We start from the raw sequence: 21,807 nt of genomic DNA on the forward strand, positions 1-21,807 counted from the left end.
CTGTGCATCCGGAGCCTGTGCTCCGCAACGGGAGAGGCCACAACAGTGAGAGGCCCGCGTACCGCAAAAAAAAAAAAAAAAAAAAAAAGAAATCATAAACATCAGATCAGAAATAAATGAAAAAGAAATGAAGGAAATGATAGCAAAGATAAATAAAACTAAAAGCTGCTTCTTTGAGAGGATAAATAAAATTGATAAACCATTACCAGACTCATCAAGAAAAAAAAAGAGAGAAGATTCAAATCAACAGAATTAGAAATGAAAAAGGAGAAGTAACTGGCACCACAGAAATACAAAGTATCATGAGAGATTACTACAAGTAACTATATGGCAATAAAATGGACAACCTGGAGGAAATGGACAAATTCTTAGAAAAGTACAACCTTCTGAGACTGAATGAGGAAGAAAGAGAAAATATAAACAGACAATCACAAGCACTGAAATTGAAACTGTGATTTAAAATCTTCCAACAAACAAAAGCCCAGGACCAGATGTCTTCACAGGCAACTTCTATCAAACATTTAGAGAAGAGCTAACGTCTATCCTTCTCCAATTCTTCCATAATATAACAGAGGGAGGAACACTCCCAAACTCATTCTATGAGGCCACCATCACCCTGATAAAAAAACCAGACAAAGATGTCACAAGAAAAAACTACAGGCCAATATCACTAATGAACGTAGATGCAAAACTCCTCAACCAAATACTAGCAAAGAGAATCCAACAGCACATTAAAAGGATCATACACCATGATCAAGTGGAGTTTATCCCAGGAATGCAAGGATTCGTCAATATACACAAATCAATCAATGTGATACACCATATTAACAAACTGAAGAAGAAAAACCATTTGATCATCTCAGTAGATGCAGAAAAAGCTTTCAACAAATTTCAACACCGATTTATGATAAAAACTCTCCAGAAAGTAGGCATAGACGGAAGTTATGTCAACATAATAAAGGCCATATATGACAAACCCACAGCCAACATCGTTCTCAATAGTGAAAAACTGAAACCATTTCCACTAAGATCAGGAACAAGACAAGGTAGCCCACTCTCACCACCATTAGTCAACATAATTTTGGAAGTTTTAGCCACAGCAATCAGAGATGAAAAAGAAATAAAAGGAATCCAAATCAGAAAAGAAGTAAAACAGTTACTGTTTGCAGATGAAATGATACTATACATAGAGAATCCAAAAGATACTACCAGAAAACTGCTGGAGCTAATCAATGAATTTGGTAACATAGCAGGATACAGAATTAATGCACAGAAATCTCTGGCATTCCTATACACTAATGATGAAAAATCTGAAAGAGAAATTAAGGAAACACTCCTATTTACCATTGCAACAAAAAGAATAAAATACCTAGGAATAAACCTACCTAAGGAGACAAAAGACCTATATGCAGAAAACTATAAGACACTGATGAAAGGAATTAAAGATGATACAAACAGATGGAGAGATATATCATGTTCTTGGATTGGAAGAATCAACTTTGTGAAAATGACTATACTACCCAAAGCAATCTACAGGTTCAATGCAATCCCTATCAAACTACCAATGGCATTTTTCACAGAACTAGAAAAAAAAATTTCACAATTTGTATGGAAACACAAAAGACCCTGAATAGCCAAAGCAATCTTGAGAAAGAAAAACGGAGCTGGAGTAATCAGGTTCCCGGACTTCAGACTAAACTACAAAGCTACAGTAATCAAGACAGTATGGTACTGGTACTAAAACAGAAATATAGATCAATGGAAAAGGATAGAAAGCCCAGAGATAAACCCACGCACATACGGTCACCTTATCTTTGATAAAGGAGGCAAGAATATACAATGGAGAAAAGACAGCCACTTCAATAAGTGGTGCTGGGAAAACTGGACAGCTACATGTAAAAGAATGAAATTAGAACACTCCCTAACATCATACACGAAAATAAACTCAAAATGGATTAAACCTAAATGTAAGGCCAGACACTATAAAACTCTTAGAGGAAAACATAGGCAGAACACTCTCTGACATAAATCACAGCAAGATCCTTTTTGACCCACCTCCTAGAGAAATGGAAATAAAAATGAAAATAAACAAATGGGACCTAATGAAACTTCAAAGCTTTTGCACAGCAAAGGAAACCATGAACAAGACCAAAAGACAACCCTAATAATGGGAGAAAATATTTGCAAACGAAGCAACTGACAAAGGATTAATCTCCAAAATTTATAAGCAGCTCATGCAGCTCAATAACAAAAAGCAAACAACCCAATCCAAAAATAGGCAGAAGACCTAAATAGACATTTCTCCAAAGAAAATATACAGACTGCCAACAAACACATGAAAGAATACTCAACATCCTTAATCATTAGAGAAATGCAAATCAAAACTACAATGAGATATCATCTCACACCAGTCAGAATGGCCATCATCAAAAAATCTACAAACAATAAATGCTGGAGAGGGTGTGGAGAAAAGGGAACACTCTTGCACTACTGGTGGGCATGTGAATTGGTAGAGCCACTATGGAGGAAAGTATGGAGGTTCCTTAAAAAACTACAAACAGAGCTACCATATGACCCAGCAATCCCACTACTGGGCATATACCCTGAGAAAACCAAAATTCAAAAAGAGTCATGTACCAAAATGTTCATTGCAGCTCTATTTACAATAGCCCGGAGATGGAAACAACCTAAGTGTCCATCATCGGATGAATGGATGAAGATGTGACACATATATGCAACGGAATATTACTCAGCCATAAAAAGAAACGAAATTGAGCTATTTGTAATGAGGTGGATAGACCTAGAGTCTGTCATACAGAGTGAAGTAAGTCAGAAAGAGAAAGACAAATACCGTATGCTAACACGTATATATGGAATTTAAGAAAAAAGAAATGTCATGAAGAACCTAGGGGTAAGACAGGAATAAAGACAGAGACCTACTAGAGAATGGACTTGAGGACCCAGGGAGGGGGAAGGGTAAGCTGTGACAAAGCGGGAGAGAGGCATGGACATATATATACTACCAAACGTAAGGTAGATAGCTAGTGGGAAGCAGCCGCATAGCACAGGGAGATCAGCTCAGTGCTTTGTGACCCCCTGGAGGGGTGGGATAGGGAGGGTAGGAGAGAGGGAGACGCAAGAAGGAAGAGATATGGGAACATATGTATATGTATAACTGATTCAATTTGTTATAAAGTAGAAACTAACACACCATTGTAAAGCAATTATACTCCAATAAAGATGTAAAAAAAACAGTTTCAGCAGATCTCCAGGGCACTGGAAATCTGGATGGCCCTTTGAAGATGTCCAAGATTGGGTCAAGGGAAGTGGGCCTTTGAACCACTTTATCAACCTGTGAGTGATTATGGGCTGCCCTCAAGGAGAGATTGCATATTTGGTTCAGGCAGTTTCCCAAAAATGCCCTGTGGTGGTTAAAAATCCAGACTCTCAGGCCCCACCCCCTACAAATACATCTGGTAAGTCTTCAAGTATCTGAATTATTACTGAAATGCCCCCAGTGATTCTCATATGCAACAAATTGGAGAATCACTAGTCTAACAGAGATGCTTATTTATTCATTTCTCTATATATTCCATGGTCCATCTTTGCTTCAAAATAGAGCTTTAGTAGCTATGTGTCTGGATAGACTCACAGTAGCTTAACTCCTTGCAAAAACATCAATCTCAACTTATGTTTTAATAGATCAACTCAGTTCTTATAAAAGGCTATATATTTGGCTATTAGAAGAATAGCTTTGAAATTGGTGATGGTGCTGTCCATGACGTTATTCACAGTTTCTTATAAAATAACTCATGAGATAAATTTTAATTTTCTATTTTAATATCACCTATTTTAGTAAGAGCAAATAAGGTCGTCTGTCAGAAATATTTTTAGTTTTATCAACCAATAGGAAATACATAACCATTGTATTTCCCATTTTTTCCTTGGTGGAAAATAAACAAAATTTAGATTATAAACCTAGATTTTAATGAATTTGCTGCTACTCTTCCAGCACTTCCTTCTTTATAGATTTAACTCTAAGCAATCGTTGAGTGATTTTGACTTCACCTTTTTATTTTAGCAACTTTAAGTTATTCATGCTCTGCTATTTATCAATGTATTGCCTTTAGCTCCAAATTCACCATTTATTACACACAACTGTGATCATGAGCAGAATTCCTTTAAACATTTCCGCTTTGCAGTGAGCATGATGCTAAACTTTCTCAGTAGAGGGTGCCAGAGGAACATTGTGGGAAGAAGATATGCTCCTGCTGTTTCCTGCTGCTTCACAGTGGGTTAGCATTGTGAGTGTAAGGATACCTACTAGCACTCTGCCCCAGCCCTGTGCCCAGAATGCAGAATCCCATGGTAATTTTGCAGCCCTGAACTGGTCTGGCCACCACCTTCCTGTGGTTCTCCTGACAGCGGTGCTATTCCAGGCCTCTCGCCACACTGGCACTCTGTCTGCATGCCTGCACACCTGGCCACCAGCTGCCATGTGCCTGCACCCCATCTCTGTCTTGTAGGCTTGTCACTGGATTCTCTATCACTCTGCACACCTATGCTCCTGGCTACCATCGGCAGTCACTTCACTAACACAGAATGCTCTAGTGCCCCTGGCCAGCTTCAGGCCCACGTGCATACTCATCAGCTGTAGCTCATTTATGCCCTGCCTGCATTCCCAAGCGTGGTTTCTGTACACCATCTCTGGTCCAGGCAACTTATTGAACTTCCCCAGCATCTAGTAGGTTGCAATTATACCTTTTCCAATGAGATCTAAACCCAAGCATTGGAAAAGGCCCTCCTTTGAAGTTTGTCCTTTCTTGAGTACTTTCCCACAGCCCTAGGGAAACATATAGAGTTTTCTTAGAGCCTATAGCTTCTATTTTATCACAATTTAATAATTCTTTATATTTAACTTCCCCTGTTTAAATCATTGTGTGGTTTCTCTCTCCTGATTAGACCCAGATTGATAACATGTACATTCTGGTATACCTTAAAAATAGATATAATTTAAAACTTGCAGTACTCAAGCTTCCATCAGGTATTGAGCTAGATGACATCTAAAGGTTCTAAGAAAAAATAGTTTTTGGAAATAAATTTTTTTAATTACATAAATTCATGTAGAGTATTTAAATATATTTTGAATATAAGAGAACTCATCATATCTTTAAATCTGCAAATAGGCTCATTATTTGTATCAGAAAATCGGTTATTTGCCTGAAATTGGTGACAAAAGGACTAAGAAGAATAAGTCCTGGATTCAGAGGAGTTTTAGAAAATAACATGCCCCTTTTTTGGGCTCCCATAAATACAAAATGTCAGTACAATCAATAGAGTCTCCCCTTAGTTAAAATTTTTCATAGCAGAGCCTCTGGTTTACCAATTTCCTTCTCCCCAAGGTTATTAAACCTAGAATAGAAATAATCCGCTTATGTGTAATTCATTTTCCTGTGGTCAGAGAATATTTGGCAGCTGAGGCTTTGTAGCTGACTTTCTTAGACTGAACTAAACTTTAGCACCAAATTAACATTTCATACAACTGTATACACTTTTTACTCACAACATAATTATTCAGCATCACTGTGAGCAAACCTCTGAGGGAAATGCAAAGATGAACTAATCATAGTGGAAGGGAAAACATTTCATTAAAACAAAGAGACAAATGTAAATCCTCTGCATTTTAGGAAAGGGAGCAACTATTTCAGGAAAAATGAAAGTTCTCTCAATGTTGATAGTGCAAAAGTAATGTGATGGAAATAGGCTGAGTGGTAGAGGGAGAAAACAGAATCCAAAGAGAATATAGAAGCAATAATCTTCTCATCTTGCATGGTAGAAGTTCAAGTTGTAAATAAGCAAGCAGAAGACCAGAAGCTCTTTCTCTGGAGAAACTAGACAGCAGCAGAGAAGACACTAATAAACAATAATATTGGGGGTTTCCCCACTCTGTATTTGTCAGGAAACAGGACATCCAAAAGCTCAGTGGCTCAAATCAGACAGAAATGTATTTGTCTTTCATGAAACAGGAGGCATAAGGACATTTAGGACGGTCAGCAGTTCTGCCCACATGATTAACCAAGGACCAGGTCCCTTCCTCCTTGTTGCTTCAGCATCCCACGGGATGCTACCCTCCTCGGCATGGCGGAAGTTGGTTCACCAGCACTCTGTCAGCACCTCAGCCTTCACCATGGGGAAAAAGGAATCAGAGAGCAAGCAGCTTCTTACCCCCACCCCCTTCCCAGTTTTATTGAGGTATAATTGACATACAGCACTATGAGAGTTTAAGGTGTACAGCATAATGATTTGATTTACATGTATCATGAAATGATTATCACAATAAGTTTAGTGAACATCCATCATCTCATATAGATTCAAAATTAAACAAATAGAAAATTTTTTCTTGTGATAAAAACGCTTAAGATTTACTCTCTTAACAACTTTCATATGTAACATACAGCAGTGTTAATTATATTTATCATGTGGTACATTACATCCCTAGCACTTATTTATCTTATTACTGGAAGTGTGTACCTCTTGACTGCCTTCATCCAATTCCCCCTTCCACCTCAATCTGATCTCTTTTTCTATCAGTTTGTTTGTTTTTGAAGTATAATTGACCTACAGCACTACGGTATTTCCTGTTGCACAACATAGTGATTCAATATTTTTATACATTTCAAAATGATCACCATGATAAATATAGGTACAATATGTCATTATACAAAAACACTACATAGTTACTGACTATATTCCTCACACTGTACGTTTCGTACAGGTGGCTCATTTATTCTGCAACTGGAAATTTGTACCTCTTAATCTCCCTCACCTATTTATTTCCTTCCCCCACCCTCTCCCCTCTAGTAACCACCTATTTGTTTTCTATATCTATAACTCTGTCAAGCAGCTTCTTTTTTAAGTAAGTAACCAGGAAGTCACACCCATTGGAAAGTTGCTCCAAGGTAGGCTCTAGTGAAGAGAGGCAATGTGTCCTGCTGATATTTTAAATGGTGGAAGGGGTTCTGCTTCTTAAAATCAAAAGGGGGTTAATATAGAAAAACAATTAGCAGTCTCTGTTATGACAATTTAATTAAAAATGCCTCACCTGTCCCATCAGACTGCAAGTAAGCCTACAGTCAGCAAAATTTGTTCATATACACGGAATTTTAAATGAGATTATTCAGGCCTCACTCTTCAAAAAGAACTGACCAGTGATCATTAATAAAGGTTTGCAGGGAGCAAAATAACACTAGCTATTACAAATAGCTCCATGGAGTCCAGAATGAATCTAGGTAGAGAGAACAGGATATTATTTTTTTTAAGAAAAAGAAAAGGATAGAAATCATTTGGAAAACATTGAATATTCTTAAAAGAAATTGAAAAATTCAACAAAAGTGTTGGAATATAAAGCCAAAGGAATCTCCCAGGAAGTGTGTGAAGGACTGGGGTAAGAATGAAGACAGAAAACATAGCAAAAGTAGACAATCAACCAATCAACAGGGAGATCCAATATCAGACTAATTGGACTTCAGTAAGAGAAAAGAGTGAAGAAATATTATTGAAGAAATTACATAAGAAAATCTCTCAGACCAGAAGAACATGAGTTTACGGTCTGAAAGCACTCATCAAAAACCGGCAAAGTGAATGAAGAAATAAAATATAGCAAAGTGCATCAACATGATATTTTAGAATGTCACAGGTGACGAGTATATCTTTAAAACTTCCAGAGTAGGGGGGAGAAAATCAGGTCAGAAGTCAGGATGTCCTCTGACTTCTCAATAGCTGTACTGGAAGTAATAAGACAGTGGAGAAATCCCTTTAAAATGAGAGGGGAAATTATTTTTAACCCAGCCCTCTACACACAGCCAAACTATCAATCAAGTGTGAAAATGAAGACAGTTTCAAACATGCCGAGACCCAAATTTTTACTTCCTATGCATCATTTCTCGGGCAGTTCCCAAAGGATGGGCTTTAGTAAAATGAAAATTCAAGGAAGAGGAAAACATGGATCCAAGAACCAGAGAAAGTAACAGAAGTGAGTCTGCAGGTGTGAGAGCATCCACCATGTGCTGAAGTGTGTAGCAGACCATCAAGTCCTGTCCATGTCACTAGGGCCCTACCACTTCAGCACAGTCTGGATAACTTCCAGATGCCAGTTCTGCTTCCTTTTGCCTAGGCTTTTCCAGAACTATTTAAAGCCATTCTGATTTTGGCTTAGCAGGAAAAATGGTGGTAAGGAACACCTCCCAGAAGCAGCTCTCAATTAACAACTGATGGAAGTTAGTATCACTACCCCAGCTCCCTCACCTTTGGGTGATTACCCTGAGGTGTGAGTTCAACATCTTTACCAGTTTCCCCTGGTGTTAGGCTCCTGTCATCTTAACTGGCTTGATAACATACCTTTATTGTCTGTCTTTCCTTCCCTGTCTCACTGCCCTACTCATCTCCTGGTGTTTCCTGCATCTTCCAAACAAACTACTTACACTTTAATTCTTGTTTCAGGGTCTGCTCCTGGTGGAACCTAAACTAAGGCCAAGTGGGAGAGTGGAGGGCTCTGAGAGGAGGGTCTATGGGGACTAGAAGGGAGTTGATAAGCACCTGATGTCTCTGAACATTGGAACAATCTTGGTAGACTGAAAAATCTCTTGGAGCATTTAGGAGGAATTGGAAATAGAAATATAGAAAACTAAGCAAGCAAGCAGACAACTTCACTAAAAAGGGCACTATCAACACAGGACAGAACAAAAGAAAGTTGTAAAGAGAGGAACATGCTCACAAAACACTACTTGATTTAGTTCAGTCACAACGTGTAACTGAAATTGTGCAATAACTACACAGGAAGAAGGAAGAAATGCAGATGATTAAATTAGAAGATGATTGAATCTTTGTTTGTATTCAATAGACAAATGGACAATTCATTAAAAAGCAGAAAAAACAAGTTAGGTAAAAATATAGTGATAAATACCAGGAAAAAAAAAATGTTATAAGAAGTGACAGTGTTTCTCTGAGACTAGGGAAAAGGGATTGTGTGGGTCCAGTTAGTGCACTAACTTGTTAAATGTACTTAGGTTTTAAATTAATTTTAAAGATAAATAAGATTGATAAGTCAAGAAATAGTGTCAGACCTTCCCTGGTGGCGCAGTGGCTGAGAGTCCTCCTGCCGATGCAGGAGACACAGGTTTGTGCCCCGGTCCCGGAAGATCCCACATGCCGCGGAGCGGCTGGGCCCGTGAGCCATGGCCGCTGAGCCTGCGCGTCCGGACCCTGTGCTCTGCAACGGGAGAGGCCACGACAGTGTGAGGCCCGCGTACCGCAAAAAAAAAAAAAAAAGATGGGCCCCCCCCAAGAAAGAAATAGTTTCACTTGTAATGTGGTTTGCAATTTATAATTTTTATATAATGTATAATTTTATATAATTTATAACTTTAATTTAAAGTTATAATTATAATTTTATATAAAAATTAAAACTTTAAGTGTGAAATTTAAAATGAAAAAAGAAAAATGTAAGGGAGTTGCACTGTTTACACCCACCTTTGTTTCAATATTTGTTTATGTGTACACGCATTTATTTTAGATATTTTGAGAGGCATTTAAATAAAAGAATAAAGTAAAGAATGGAGAAATAATTCATATCAGTGTGAATTATAGTCTCTGTACTGCTCCTTTATACTCACAGAGAATGGCAAGGAAGGAAACGTGAAGGATTGACATTTAAAAGCCCCAACTATTTCTGCTTTACAGCTAAAGAATGAAGCTTGAGCTAGAATTCTTTATCTGAGCACATAAATAATACCCAAACATAAGCATACTTAGCTATTCAATTCTAATCCACTAATCAAATGATGTGGAAGTAAGAATCAGATAGTAGAAATCTTAATTTCATTTATGAAAATGAGAAAAATTATTCTCTCCCAACCTATCCCAATATCCAAACCAGTTTCTCTGTATCAGTAAAACCTTCTTAAGCACAGCTACAAAAATCTACCAAGGATTTCTATGTATATAATACATTTAAAAACATCAACTATCTTTATCTAATAATCAGTGAACTCATTAGTGAGTATAATTGCAAGCAGTGTTCAGTGATACTATATAGTATGAAATAGAAATTACGTTTTTATTCAATTGTAGAGAAGATATGTACTATAGTTAAAAAATGAAATAATGTGATATAAATAATAAATGATATAAATTATAATGAAATAGGAAATTAATTCAATCAGCACATAACAAAATAAAATAAATAAGCAAAGACATGGTTTTCAAATTATTACAGTACTTAATGAATGAAGGCTTTTCTGAGTGAGGTTTGTTGGCAAAGGAGGGAGATGGGAGCATATAATCACTCCTGCTGGTGGGAGAAGATGAGTGAGAAGTAGTAAAAGCCAGTGAGTGAAACAATTGCCAGATATTTATCCACATCTAATCGCAAGGGACTGGCCAGCGTCTTCTCCTCCAGTCCTTGCTGATGCTGGAAGTAGAAAGAACCATTGCAGGAAGACACAGACTTAAACAGAAGGGACATCTCTTTGGGTTTCCTTTGCTTACAATTATCCAGCTCCTGCTAACATGAGACTATGCTGGCAATTTAAATTTTTTTTAAATAAATACATCTGCCCTACACCCTCCTCATAAGGCAATGGAAATTATTTTTCCATATGTTCTAAACTTTAAATTTTTGGTATAAAATATCCAGGTCCCTTTTCTTCCTCTCACACAAACCCTCAATGAGCACCAAATTGAACAAGTTTCTCTCTTGCAGATTCTTCTAATAAAGCTTTCCTAAGCCTTCTCAACTCACTCCCATTCCTAACAGGATATTCCACTTTCTTAGATCATATTTTTGGTGATGAATGTGAAGATAATTATAATACACAAGGTATTTGGACAATGAGAGCAGATGATGATGCAATCCTATTCACAAAGTGTCTGAAGAACCCCTGAGGCTCATACTGCATCCTCACGTCCCAAACCAAAAAAAGGAGGAATAATATTTGTTACAGGGGATTGGTGAATTTTAACTGTTTTTTAGGCAGTGTGAGCAAATATTTGATTTGTTAGAATTCATATAACAAGAAATACCACAATTGGAAAAGAGCCCAATGGAGGACGAAGAACTAAACTGCTCACTGTGAAAAAATGAAGGGAATTGTGTTAAGGGCTACAAAATCCAACTGTTGCAGGAGTCTAATAAAGGCAAATGAGAGATTTGAGTAGGGAAAAAAGCATAGACTGGAACAACATGTCCACAGAGAAAAAGCAACTGGAGAAGACATCATCTGTGTTCTCCCCACATCCCTGCTCTGGAGATTACCACAAGCGTCCCCACAGAGCAATTGGCTACCCGTGTGTCTCGGCCTTGATGTCTTATTGCTGGCCCCACCGGCCCACAATGGGGTCAGATGTGATTGGGTGTCAGTGCTGCCAGAGCAAGTCTTTACCAATGAGAGGAGGGTACTGTTGAATAAATACCCAGGCTCATCCTCCTTAGAAAGACAACTCGGAATTGTGTTCCCCATGCTCCCAGAAGGCAGTCAGCATGATTGAGCTTCTGCTTGCAACAGCAATGACCTCTTGAGGCTGTCCTCACTCCCCCATCTTACTACCCCACTCAATCACAGTGCTTTCTGGGGAACCTCCCAAGGAAAGTAGATCCCCACTTGTCTCAGGAGAAACCCAAAATAAACATCAACCAAAAGAAATTCTGAGTAAAAGGACCAGACAAATGGCTTTTAAGACCATGGTTATGGTAACTCACTTAGCAGTATTTCTATATGAAGGTGAATGAGCATATTATACATAGAGTGAAATACAGTATTGGAATTAAAAAATAGTGAATAAAAAAAAAGACCATGGACAGATACCTTCTATATTAAGTAGGTTACTATAGCAATTCAAACCTATCTAAGGTTTAGTGAAAGCCTGCTACACACCCTTGTCTCATTGGAGTATGTTTGGGGGAATTAAACTAAAGAGGTCACTGTTCCCCCATAGAGTTCTGTGTATAAAGGAGATAGAACAACCAAAGGAACTGAGATATGAATGAGAGAGAGATTTTAGAGGATGCAAGTGTTGGAGGAAGTCGCCAAACACCCCGAGACATAAATGTGATTAATATGGGGTTTCTCCTCATGTGGGGGGTAGTTGCTTGAGCCATTTTACTTTCTATTAAGGAAAATGAGGACCATATCAGAACAAGGACTTGGGAGCACAAAGGTGGCTGCCGGGCGGGCTTCCACTCATCAGGCTTTCAGAGTCTCTTCCTGAGGATGGAATCAGGAGATCAGACACCGACATGAATCTCCTTCTCACAAGCCAAAAGCCAAAAGGGAGCATTAGTGAGGCAGAGGTCAAGTGCATGGGGGTTTAGAAAAGGGCGTGACTGCTTCAAATGGGGGACAACGGACAAGGCTTTTGGGGTGTGTTGATGTTTAATCTAAATACTGAACACCTGAGTGACTTGTACATGTGAACTGTGGAGTAAAGGCAATCCATGGAAATGTATTGGTGTGAACCCATGTTCATATGTCCAAAGTCCCTACAGTAAAACAAATATATCAACTTTATGTATGGGTTTTTTCACAGACCTCATTTCACAGAGTCCTAATGACCACGAAGACAAAATACTGTTGGATATGTAAATTGTTTAATTGATAAAATGTGTACTCTGTGTCCAGAAAAGCAAAAATATGAATCAGAAAATGATCAATAATTCTACAGTATCAAAGCACTAAATATTAACCAATTACCCTTTCTAGATAATTATTACCACAATTGATGGTGTAAAAGAGATGGTAAAGGTGATTAACTGAAGTGATCCATATTGGATTTAAGGCAGCAAGGCACATTTTCCTCCCCTTCATGAGAAACATTACAGTGAACCCTCCTGAGTGGCTTGCTTTGCCTCATCTTTCTGAAGCTCCAGGGTTTGAATCTCCAGGTACAGCTTATACACCTCCAGGGCCAATCTCACCTCCTGTGGATCTGGGAGACACTGCATGAGTTTCTTGCCTTTGACCACTTGCTCACAGCCTTCAGGGTACTCCTAAAGGAGAAATATGTGATGAGTGTGCTTAAAAGGCTTCTCTTCCAATTGTTAGGGGGCATAGTTCATGCTGACAAAGGCAGGACTACAGATTCAGGACCAAGACCCACCCAGAACTGGTGGATGAGCAGGAAAACAAGAAAACACCTTGGACCCCACCATCTTCTTCCTCAGAGGAATATAACTCTGCTCTGAGACAGCCTCCCAGAAAGCCTCTGTGGGAACAGAGACTATTTCTGCTGACCATTCAGAAATGGGACAACAGTATACCATATCCCCTAGAAAAGTAAAGTTAAGGAGTCAGTACTCCCAGGTATCTGAGAACCTCCACTCCAAAGGGGCTCAGTTTTCCCTGTTCTCAAGTGAGAACAGGAAAACTTGCCACTCCTTTCTGACCAGAGGGCTTCAAGGCAAAATTGAGAGTTCCTTTGCATGAATGAATCTTGACAAGTCAGATGTCACCTTTACTGGCAGGACAGTCCTTTGAGTGAGACACACCCATTTTAGGGTTTGATAGATTGTAAACTTCCTTGAATTGTGCCACTTACCCACTCACACTTGGGCACCTCCGGGTACCACGTTCTGTTTTCTGAACAAGTGATATTTTGGGAACCAACCAAACCATAACGAGAGTCACACTGGACAGTGACAGTTTCAGGTTCAACATATCCATCCTTATCCACAGATAACCTTCCATGTTCTATCTCTGGTTTCAGACACAAAGCTGAAATGGAACATAATTTTAAGCAATCTGTAGATCTAAGAAAAAGATATGAGTCTACGGTACTACGAATGAACTATATTGAAGTGCTGCTAATTGTTTTACCTTTTCTTTCATCTTGAGAACAGAAATAATTTTCATTAACATATTTATTGAGCATTGGCTATGTATTAGACTTTGGGCTAGTACTTTATGTGATTATCTTATTTAAGTCTCACTATTTTATCTAGGAGAAAGTGAGATACAGAAAAGTTAAGTAACTTGCCCAAGGACATAACAATTTTAAATAGCATGACAGAATATAAAAAGGGCATGTGACCCTAAATCCTCATCTATCAAATCAACTACCTCTCGTATCTTGATCCCTATAAGATGCTGAATACAAGATTTTCCCTCTCGCCTATTATCCTCCCGTGTGCAATGGAAACAATGGTGGCAAATAATCCCTGCGGTTGTTGATGACAAAGTGATATTAAACTTGTGTGCATGTAACAATCAGACCCGATCTTGTCCCCTCTTGTCCCCACACAGCTGGCACACTAGGAGTCCCCCACTCACAACATGCCTACGTCCTGGGCTGGTGGTGCCCTGCACTGGCTCTGATGGAAATACCTGTGACCTCACCACGACGCTTGCAATTATCCCATGGGAGTCGACATTCATGCTAGACCAACATTCCATGACAATTTTGCTATGGGCCACAACTACACTCAGATAAGATGTACCAACTGTAGAATATTTCTGGAAGTATACAAGAAACAAAGAATAGGGGCTGCCTCACAGAGGCTGAATTTTGCACCTGGGAGAAAGAAGTAGGAGAGATTAATGTTTCTGTTGTGCCCTCTGTACTTTTTGCTTCGGGTACTGTCAGAATATAGTAAGTATTTTAAATAAATCAAATATTTTTTTGCTGCCTCTGGCAGAGAAGAAACTGTGCTCTCAAGCCTTTCAGGATAGTTCCCTCACACACAAAGCTGAAGAGAGAGCTGGAGTTACCTTTACATTGAGGGGCTTCAGATGACCAGCCTGAAGAAGAGCAGGAGAGTATGTTCTTTCCAACCAAGTTGTACCCTTCATCACATCTGTATGTAGCCTCAACATTTCCAAATGGAAATAATGAACTGCCTAGTTTATGATGTCCATGGGCAATGACAGGAGGAGAATTGCAATCTTGAAGCGAGACATAAAAATCAAAGAGGGTCAGAGTGTCGAATGCTTATATGAACACTTCCCAGAATCTGTGTGGTTTGTAGGAGGCTTCCTTCTGTCCTTCTATCTTCTCTGCCCATCTGCTCACTTAGCCAAACCCAGGACCTATGCTGCCCTTCTGTAGGCGTGAGGCTGGGGAACCTTAGAAAGGCTCCAATGGAATGACAAGCACTTAAGATTTGTTTCATTTTATTGACAATTCACTAAACTTGACACTATTTAGGAACCATTTTGGCATGAAGGCTGAATTCAGTCCAAAGTCTCATTGTACTAGTGGTACACTCCACTGATTTCAGGCTAAATGCAGAGATGTACATCTGGGAGAGACTGTAAAGATGCGAAATAAATCCACAATCTCTGACTCATTGCTCCCAATCAAGCCTGTCCATCCAACCCCCCAAGAATATACTTACTGTCTTCTAAAATATTTTAGAAAAGAGCTCATAGAAAGAATAAAAAAGGTGGATTGCAGGTTGGAATAATAGATGTGGCATGGTGCTGGGTACCTCTCTGAAAGGGAACACTGTCAGGTTCCACAAACAGTGCATGAGAAATTTAAATAGAACAGGGCACCAGGAAAGTCAGGTACAATATTAAACTGACAGGCTATAGTATCTACAAGTACTATCCTCAGATGCCTCCTTGAGGCATAGAAAACATGATGCTGACAATGAGATTCAAATGCTGGAGTTGCCATGGCACGTGGTAGAAAGAGAGATTAAGTGACTCAGAGAAGAGAGCATGCTGGAGTGGATGTACCACACACATGCTGGAAACCCCACCAAATGATTATGGTCCCTGGGAAAGCCTGGAGGATACAGGTACCAAGGTCAGAAGGAATATCCTAACAAGAAGAGCACCCATATCAAAGGCCAGAGCTGATGATGCGAAGAACATTAAAGAACAAATTTCACTCTTAGCAATCGCAGTCTGAGAGGTGCTTATATGCTTCAGAAGCTAAGTAAATGTAATCATCATAATGAGTGGCCAGTTAGAGAGACAACCAGAGGTGCCTGAGAGTTAGGAATACGGTTAATAGAACATGGCATTCATAAGGGTGAAAACAGATGAGCAGCCAACCAGATACGACTCAACTTGTACCATCGAAAGAAATTAAGGATGGATGATCAGGAGGCTGTTGGCATTTGGTCCAATAAAAAGTTATAATCCTTTGTTCAGTTTCTGGACCTGTGCCAGTTGTCAGGTCTGGAGATCATCGACTAAAGAAAAAAGACAGTTTCCAGAAGTAAAGATACTACAACACCTTGGGAAGTATACACAGTAATGAGTGCCCCAGTCTTCTAAGAGAACCTATGTCTATTTACATAGGTAACTGTGCACAGGTGAGAGGTGCACAGTAATCCAAGGATTATTGAACATAGAGCTTGAGTTGACATGGATACCTGGAACCATCATGGCCCCCCTATTAAGCCATTTGGTGGCCTTTTCCATTATCTTTTTTTTTTTTTTTTTTTTTTTGTGGTACACAGGCCTCTCACTGTTGTGGCCTCTCCCGTTGCAGAGCACAGGCTCCGGACGTGCAGGCTCAGCAGCCATGGCTCACGGGCCTAGCCGCTCCGTGGCATGTGGGATCCTCCCAGACCGAGGCATGAACCTGTGTCCCCTGCATCAGCAGGCGGACTCTCAACCACTGCACCACCAGGGAAGCCCCATTATCTTTGAAAGTATAAACGGGATAGACAAAATGGGTCATTGGTACAACCTCCACATTGGTCCTTGGCCTATGGGGTTAGAGCTGTCTTATCCAAGAAGGCCAAGTACAAGACATTGATACTACCTATACCCTCCCCCTGGAGGCAAAGAAGGTAAGTTTTTTTAAAATATCATGTACTGAAGGGTAGGGGAGAAGGAGAAATTTGTGCCACTCTTAAAGAACTAAAGATGCAGGAGGGGTCATCATATCCCCATGTACTTCACCAGTGTGTCTACTACAAAAATTAGGATTCTGGAGAATTCCAGTAGGCTACTGAAAACCCAACAGCATTTTAGCCCCTATTGCAGCCACTGTACCAGATGTGGTATCTTTGCTAGAGCAGATTAATATGTCTTCGAGTAAGTGAGGCCACTGATTCAGCAGAGGCCTTCTTTTCCATCCCTATCAGAAAAGAAGGTCACAAACAGTTTGCATACACATGGAAGGTTCAAGATCAAATATCTGCATTTTAAGACCTTGGCTATGATAACTCACCAGTCCCTGTCATAATAGAGTCTGGAGATATCATGACCATGTGGACATCCACAGAATATCATATTGATACAGAACATCAATGGCATCATGTTAGTTCTACTGAATAAGCAAGAAGTAGATGGCATGATGATGTTCCAGAATATGGAAGATAGAGAAGGAAGAAAAGAAGTAAGCTCAGAAAGGCAGGTTCACTAGATGTGGGCAGGTTTTATACTGCAGGTGAAGCCATATGGACTAGAAGGAAGAGAAGAAAAAAGAATAAATACCAAGAAATAAAAGGTAATAATTGAACTGTCTAGCTTATCTTTTAGATGTGGGCTCTTTTCATTGATTCAGAAAAAAGAAGGAATCCAGGAAGTTCAAAAGAATGGGAACAAACAGTGGGGGAAAAGAGAAAGTTGGACTGAGGGGGCAGTATTTTTTAACAAACTTATTCACTCTTAAAATCATTCAGGGTATACGAACTTTTTTACCTAATGTGGGGTTTTTTTTTTCTTTGTTTTGATTTCATTTTTCCAACTGAATGAGGCTGTAGTAAAGGACTTTCACTGCAAGTTCATTTGTTGCATTCAAATTATACAAACAATGTTAACGGTTAAAAAGTACCACACATAAAAAACATCAGCATCAAACAAAACACCAGCTTTACACATTTCCTAAATTCTAAATTTACATTATAAAAGCAAATTATGAAAAAGGCATGGTAGGGAATAAACAATGTCATACTTCCTCTTTCTCAATGGAAGTCACAACAGTTACGAATATTTATCACCCTGTGAAGTTCATTGTTCTAATTTCCATTATCCAAAGAGGGAGTCTGTCCTTAAGGATATCCAAAACCCTATTATGCTGTGGTATTAGCAGCATCCTTGACACTGGGACAAAAGCCAAGCAGTTTGTTCTATGTTCAAGTTGTTGATCCATAAACAGCACAATAATACCAGGTTTCCTGGGAGGGTGCCCACATGCTTCAACCAGTGGGTTCCGAGATCAACATACTCACAGCTGATCAGGGTATAGGAACTTCTAGGTAAAAATGCAGAATAAGAGATTCTAGCATTGGAGCCTTTCTGCAGTTCACACACACTTCAGATAAACTAAGAGTAGATTTCCAAGAGAAGAAATCAAACTTAAATTTGATAATTTCACCTGCTTCTAGATTGTTCTTTAGTACTACTCCAACTCTTAACCTCCAAAAAGCGATGGGAAGAATGACATTCGTCTCTAAGATCTGATTTTCTATCCTTTCATTCACTTAGCAGATTTTTTTTTTTTTTACTAAAATCTTGTCTTTGTTCAGTCCACTTCCTCTTCCATCCAGGCCTTTCCAGCATAGGTGAGTCCTGTTGATCACAGCTACTAGCCGCCAGGGTCTCTTGATGGTGTCTTAGCACTTTAGCAGTCTATCCAATACTTCTGAAGACTTTTCCATGTATCACCTTTCACCCATTTTGAGTTCTTAGTGGCAAGTTCTGGCATAACTCAGTGATGGGTAGAGACGAGTCTTTTCTTCTTACATGTATCACCAATAGGAGAAATTATGCCTTTGACAATTCTAATTTTCCTCTTCCGTTCATGCAGTCCTTGGCCAGCTCAAACAACCCGAGGTGCGTGTTGATTATAGGATTAAAAAACCACAAGCAAGGAGAACCACTTCTGTCTTCTCTGAATTTTCCATGCTAAGAATTTGAAGCTGTTGATCTAAAAGGAAAGCTCTGACACCTCCCTTGTTTTTACAAAGGAAATTCTGCAAATTTGAGGTGTTTTGCAAGGTAGGCTATTGGAACCATTCCAACTTGTTTGTCAACAGTCTTCTCTAAGTTGGGCTGTAGCAGTGGTTTCACATCCAAACTGTAACTCTGTTCCCAAGGCTAGAGGCAAATTTACTGAGGTTTTTTCATTTTACAGAGAGACTGAAAGAATGAAAACTTTCTGCTCCACACTTGAATATGACCTTGCCTTGGGGACTGTTGTATTTGACCCTCACAGACTCAACCATCTTGGAACCCCTATGCTTGACACAAAAAAGCATCCTGGGCTGATTCCCCTAGAGACCAGTTTCTCAGGGGCTCCAGGTGAGGGCTTACCGTGTCCTCAGGGCCAACCAACCCATGTCTCTTTTACCTAATTTGAAAACTTCCCTTAATAATCTCCATCATTTTGAATGTTCATACCAGCATTATTTACAGTAGCCAACATATGAAAGCAACCTAAGTGTCAACCAACAGATGAATGGAAAAAGATGTGTATCTATATCTATGTTATATATATATATATATATATATATATATATATATATATATATATGAATATTACTCAGGCATAAAAAAGAATGAGGTTTTGCCATTTGCAACAACCTGGATGGACCTGGAGAGTAGTATGCTTAGTGAAATAAATCAAACAGAGAAAGACAAATACTCTATGTTATCACTTATATGTGGAATCTAAAAAATAAAATGAATGAATATAACAAAACAAACAGATTCACAGATATAGAGAACAAACTAGTGGGGTGAAGGAAGCTAGGAGGGGCAAGATAGGGGTAGGGGATTAAAAGGTACAAACTACTATGTATAAAATAAATAAGCTACAAGGATATATAGTACAACACAGGGAATATAGCCAATTTTTATAAGTGGAACATAACCTTCCAACATTGTGAATCACTATGCTGTATGCCTGAAACTTACATAATATTGTACATCAACTACACTTTAATTAAAAAATAACAATCTCCATCATTTTGATGTGAAAAACTTCTAAAATAACATGCTTCCATAAGCTCTTACCTGGGTAACATTCTGGTGTTTTGGGACTCCATGTGCCATCTGCTGTGCATGTAGCACGATATGTATATTTCTCATGACATGTATATGAAACCTGATCTCTATAGAAATAGGTACAGCTATTGTCAATGTCGCTTTTTCTCAGTGGAGTGATTCTGCCATTGTTCAGTTCTACTACTGGGCAACAAGCCTCTAAAAAATATAAAAGAATGCTAATGGTTAGTAAAATCACCATGAGGAGGACCCTATGGCTAAAAGTCTAATTTCTACCTTTAGAAGATCTCACCACTGAAGAGAGATTGGGAAAGCAGAGGCAATTTGAGTCTGCTCTCCCTGGCCCTGATTTGCTAAAGCACTCCAACTCATTTGTTTCCAATTCAGTTGTTTCCAATACTTTGTTATTTAAGTGGTGGCAATAACTTTTACTAAATATATTTTAATTCAGTGATATTGTTAAAATCTTTCATTCTATTTCCCCAAAATGAGTCTGAACGACTGCAATGGAACTTTAAGTCCTAATGTGAAATGACCAATCTTTCAATAAGTGGGTTACCATTTTTCATTATTTGTGCATTTCACATATTTTTCAAATTCCAATCTACAGAATAAAGTTCTCTGTATTCTGGGCCTCAGTGTCTTTACCTCTAAAATGGCAAGAGTCTGATAGATGTGTGGAAGAATGCATGTTGTCAATTCCATTGAGGCCCATAAAATTGCATCCATATATCTTTCAGCCCCTCACTTACTCCCAAGTGAGACTAGAGAGAGTCTCCTTTCTATCCTACTGAGGCAAAAGCACTGGGTCAGGGGTCAGAGTCTGTCTTCTAGAGGCAGGTCTTTCAGCCCACAGTCTCATGGCTCAAGAGACATGAGACACAAGTCACCTTGCAGCTGCTTGAGTTCATGACTGTTTCACAGACTTTCCTTCTGTCGAGCACCCCAAAGTCTACACTGGGGAGGAAAGGGCTGTGATGGAGGTCCGACTTGGGCGGTGGTGGAGCTGTATTCTCCATTGTACCTTTACCAGTAATGAAGCTCATACTTAATCTTCATAACATTTGACTTCTGTGTTTTGTCTCATTTGATTCTGAACCAGGATAAGATTATAATTTCTCAGCTCCTCAAGCTCCAAAACATTTATGGTCCCTTCTGGCAATAATTGTTCACTATTGTGTTCAATTAGTATAATTCTAAATTTATCTTGAGGAAACAAATTATATTCATTTAAGATGGAAAATCCTATCACATACTGAATATTTAATATACAAAAAAATTTTAAAAAAAGAAACTCACCCTCACATTGTATGTATGGGGTCCACTCCAAATTTCTCTGACAAGTCACAGTCGTGGGCCCATCTGCCTTGGGTTTATAGCCAGGAAAGCAGGAGTACCTCAGTTCAGTCCCAATATCATACACTTCCTCTTCTGTTGGGTTCTGGTAGCCATATCTTCCCCAGGTGGCATGGGGGATGTTTGGTAAGCCAGCACAGCCATCTGCCCATAAAAGAAGAACAAGGGAAAAGGACACTCTTACTAGGGATGCAACAGTGATCAATGAGCCTGTCCTATCAAAGGGTGTCATGTGCTCATTCAGCCAGGAACCAGCCTGCCATAGCTGATGAATCAGTCACACCAGAAAACACACATGGACATGTACCCAAATGTGCAAGGCACCAGAGAGGTTCTTACTAAGGGCACTAACAAGTGGTTTCTGTGTGTCGTGCCAACTATTCAAAATATGAATTCTTCTTCCTCTTCATTTTACTTCAGAAAGTTTGGTATCTGAATTGAAGCATTGGGCTTGCTAGGTGGATATGACTGGAGAAATGTTGCAGACAAA

At 39.1% G+C, this 21,807-nt stretch overlaps 1 protein-coding gene across 4 annotated transcripts in view; it reads right to left on the minus strand.

The window, feature by feature from the left end:
- Nucleotides 1-12,626: 12,626 nt before the first annotated feature.
- The window catches only part of LOC309830183 (C4b-binding protein alpha chain-like), a 41,851-nt gene continuing 32,670 nt past the window's right edge, over nucleotides 12,627-21,807 (minus strand). For 3 of the 4 annotated variants that reach the window (XM_082666579.1, XM_082666580.1, XM_082666578.1), the window contains exons 8-12: nucleotides 21,261-21,461; nucleotides 19,971-20,159; nucleotides 14,760-14,933; nucleotides 13,591-13,766; nucleotides 12,627-13,042 (exon numbers count right to left, since the gene is read on the minus strand). In XM_082666579.1, coding sequence (XP_082522705.1) covers nucleotides 12,869-13,042; nucleotides 13,591-13,766; nucleotides 14,760-14,933; nucleotides 19,971-20,159; nucleotides 21,261-21,461 — 914 coding nt within the window. In that variant the 3' untranslated portion in view covers nucleotides 12,627-12,868. The remainder of the gene's footprint in view (nucleotides 13,043-13,590; nucleotides 13,767-14,759; nucleotides 14,934-19,970; nucleotides 20,160-21,260; nucleotides 21,462-21,807) is intronic. The other variant, XM_082666581.1, reaches the window with a different exon arrangement.

The sequence above is a fragment of the Grampus griseus genome (assembly GCF_964374135.1).
Source record: "Grampus griseus genome assembly, chromosome: 1".
NCBI lineage: Eukaryota > Metazoa > Chordata > Mammalia > Artiodactyla > Delphinidae > Grampus > Grampus griseus.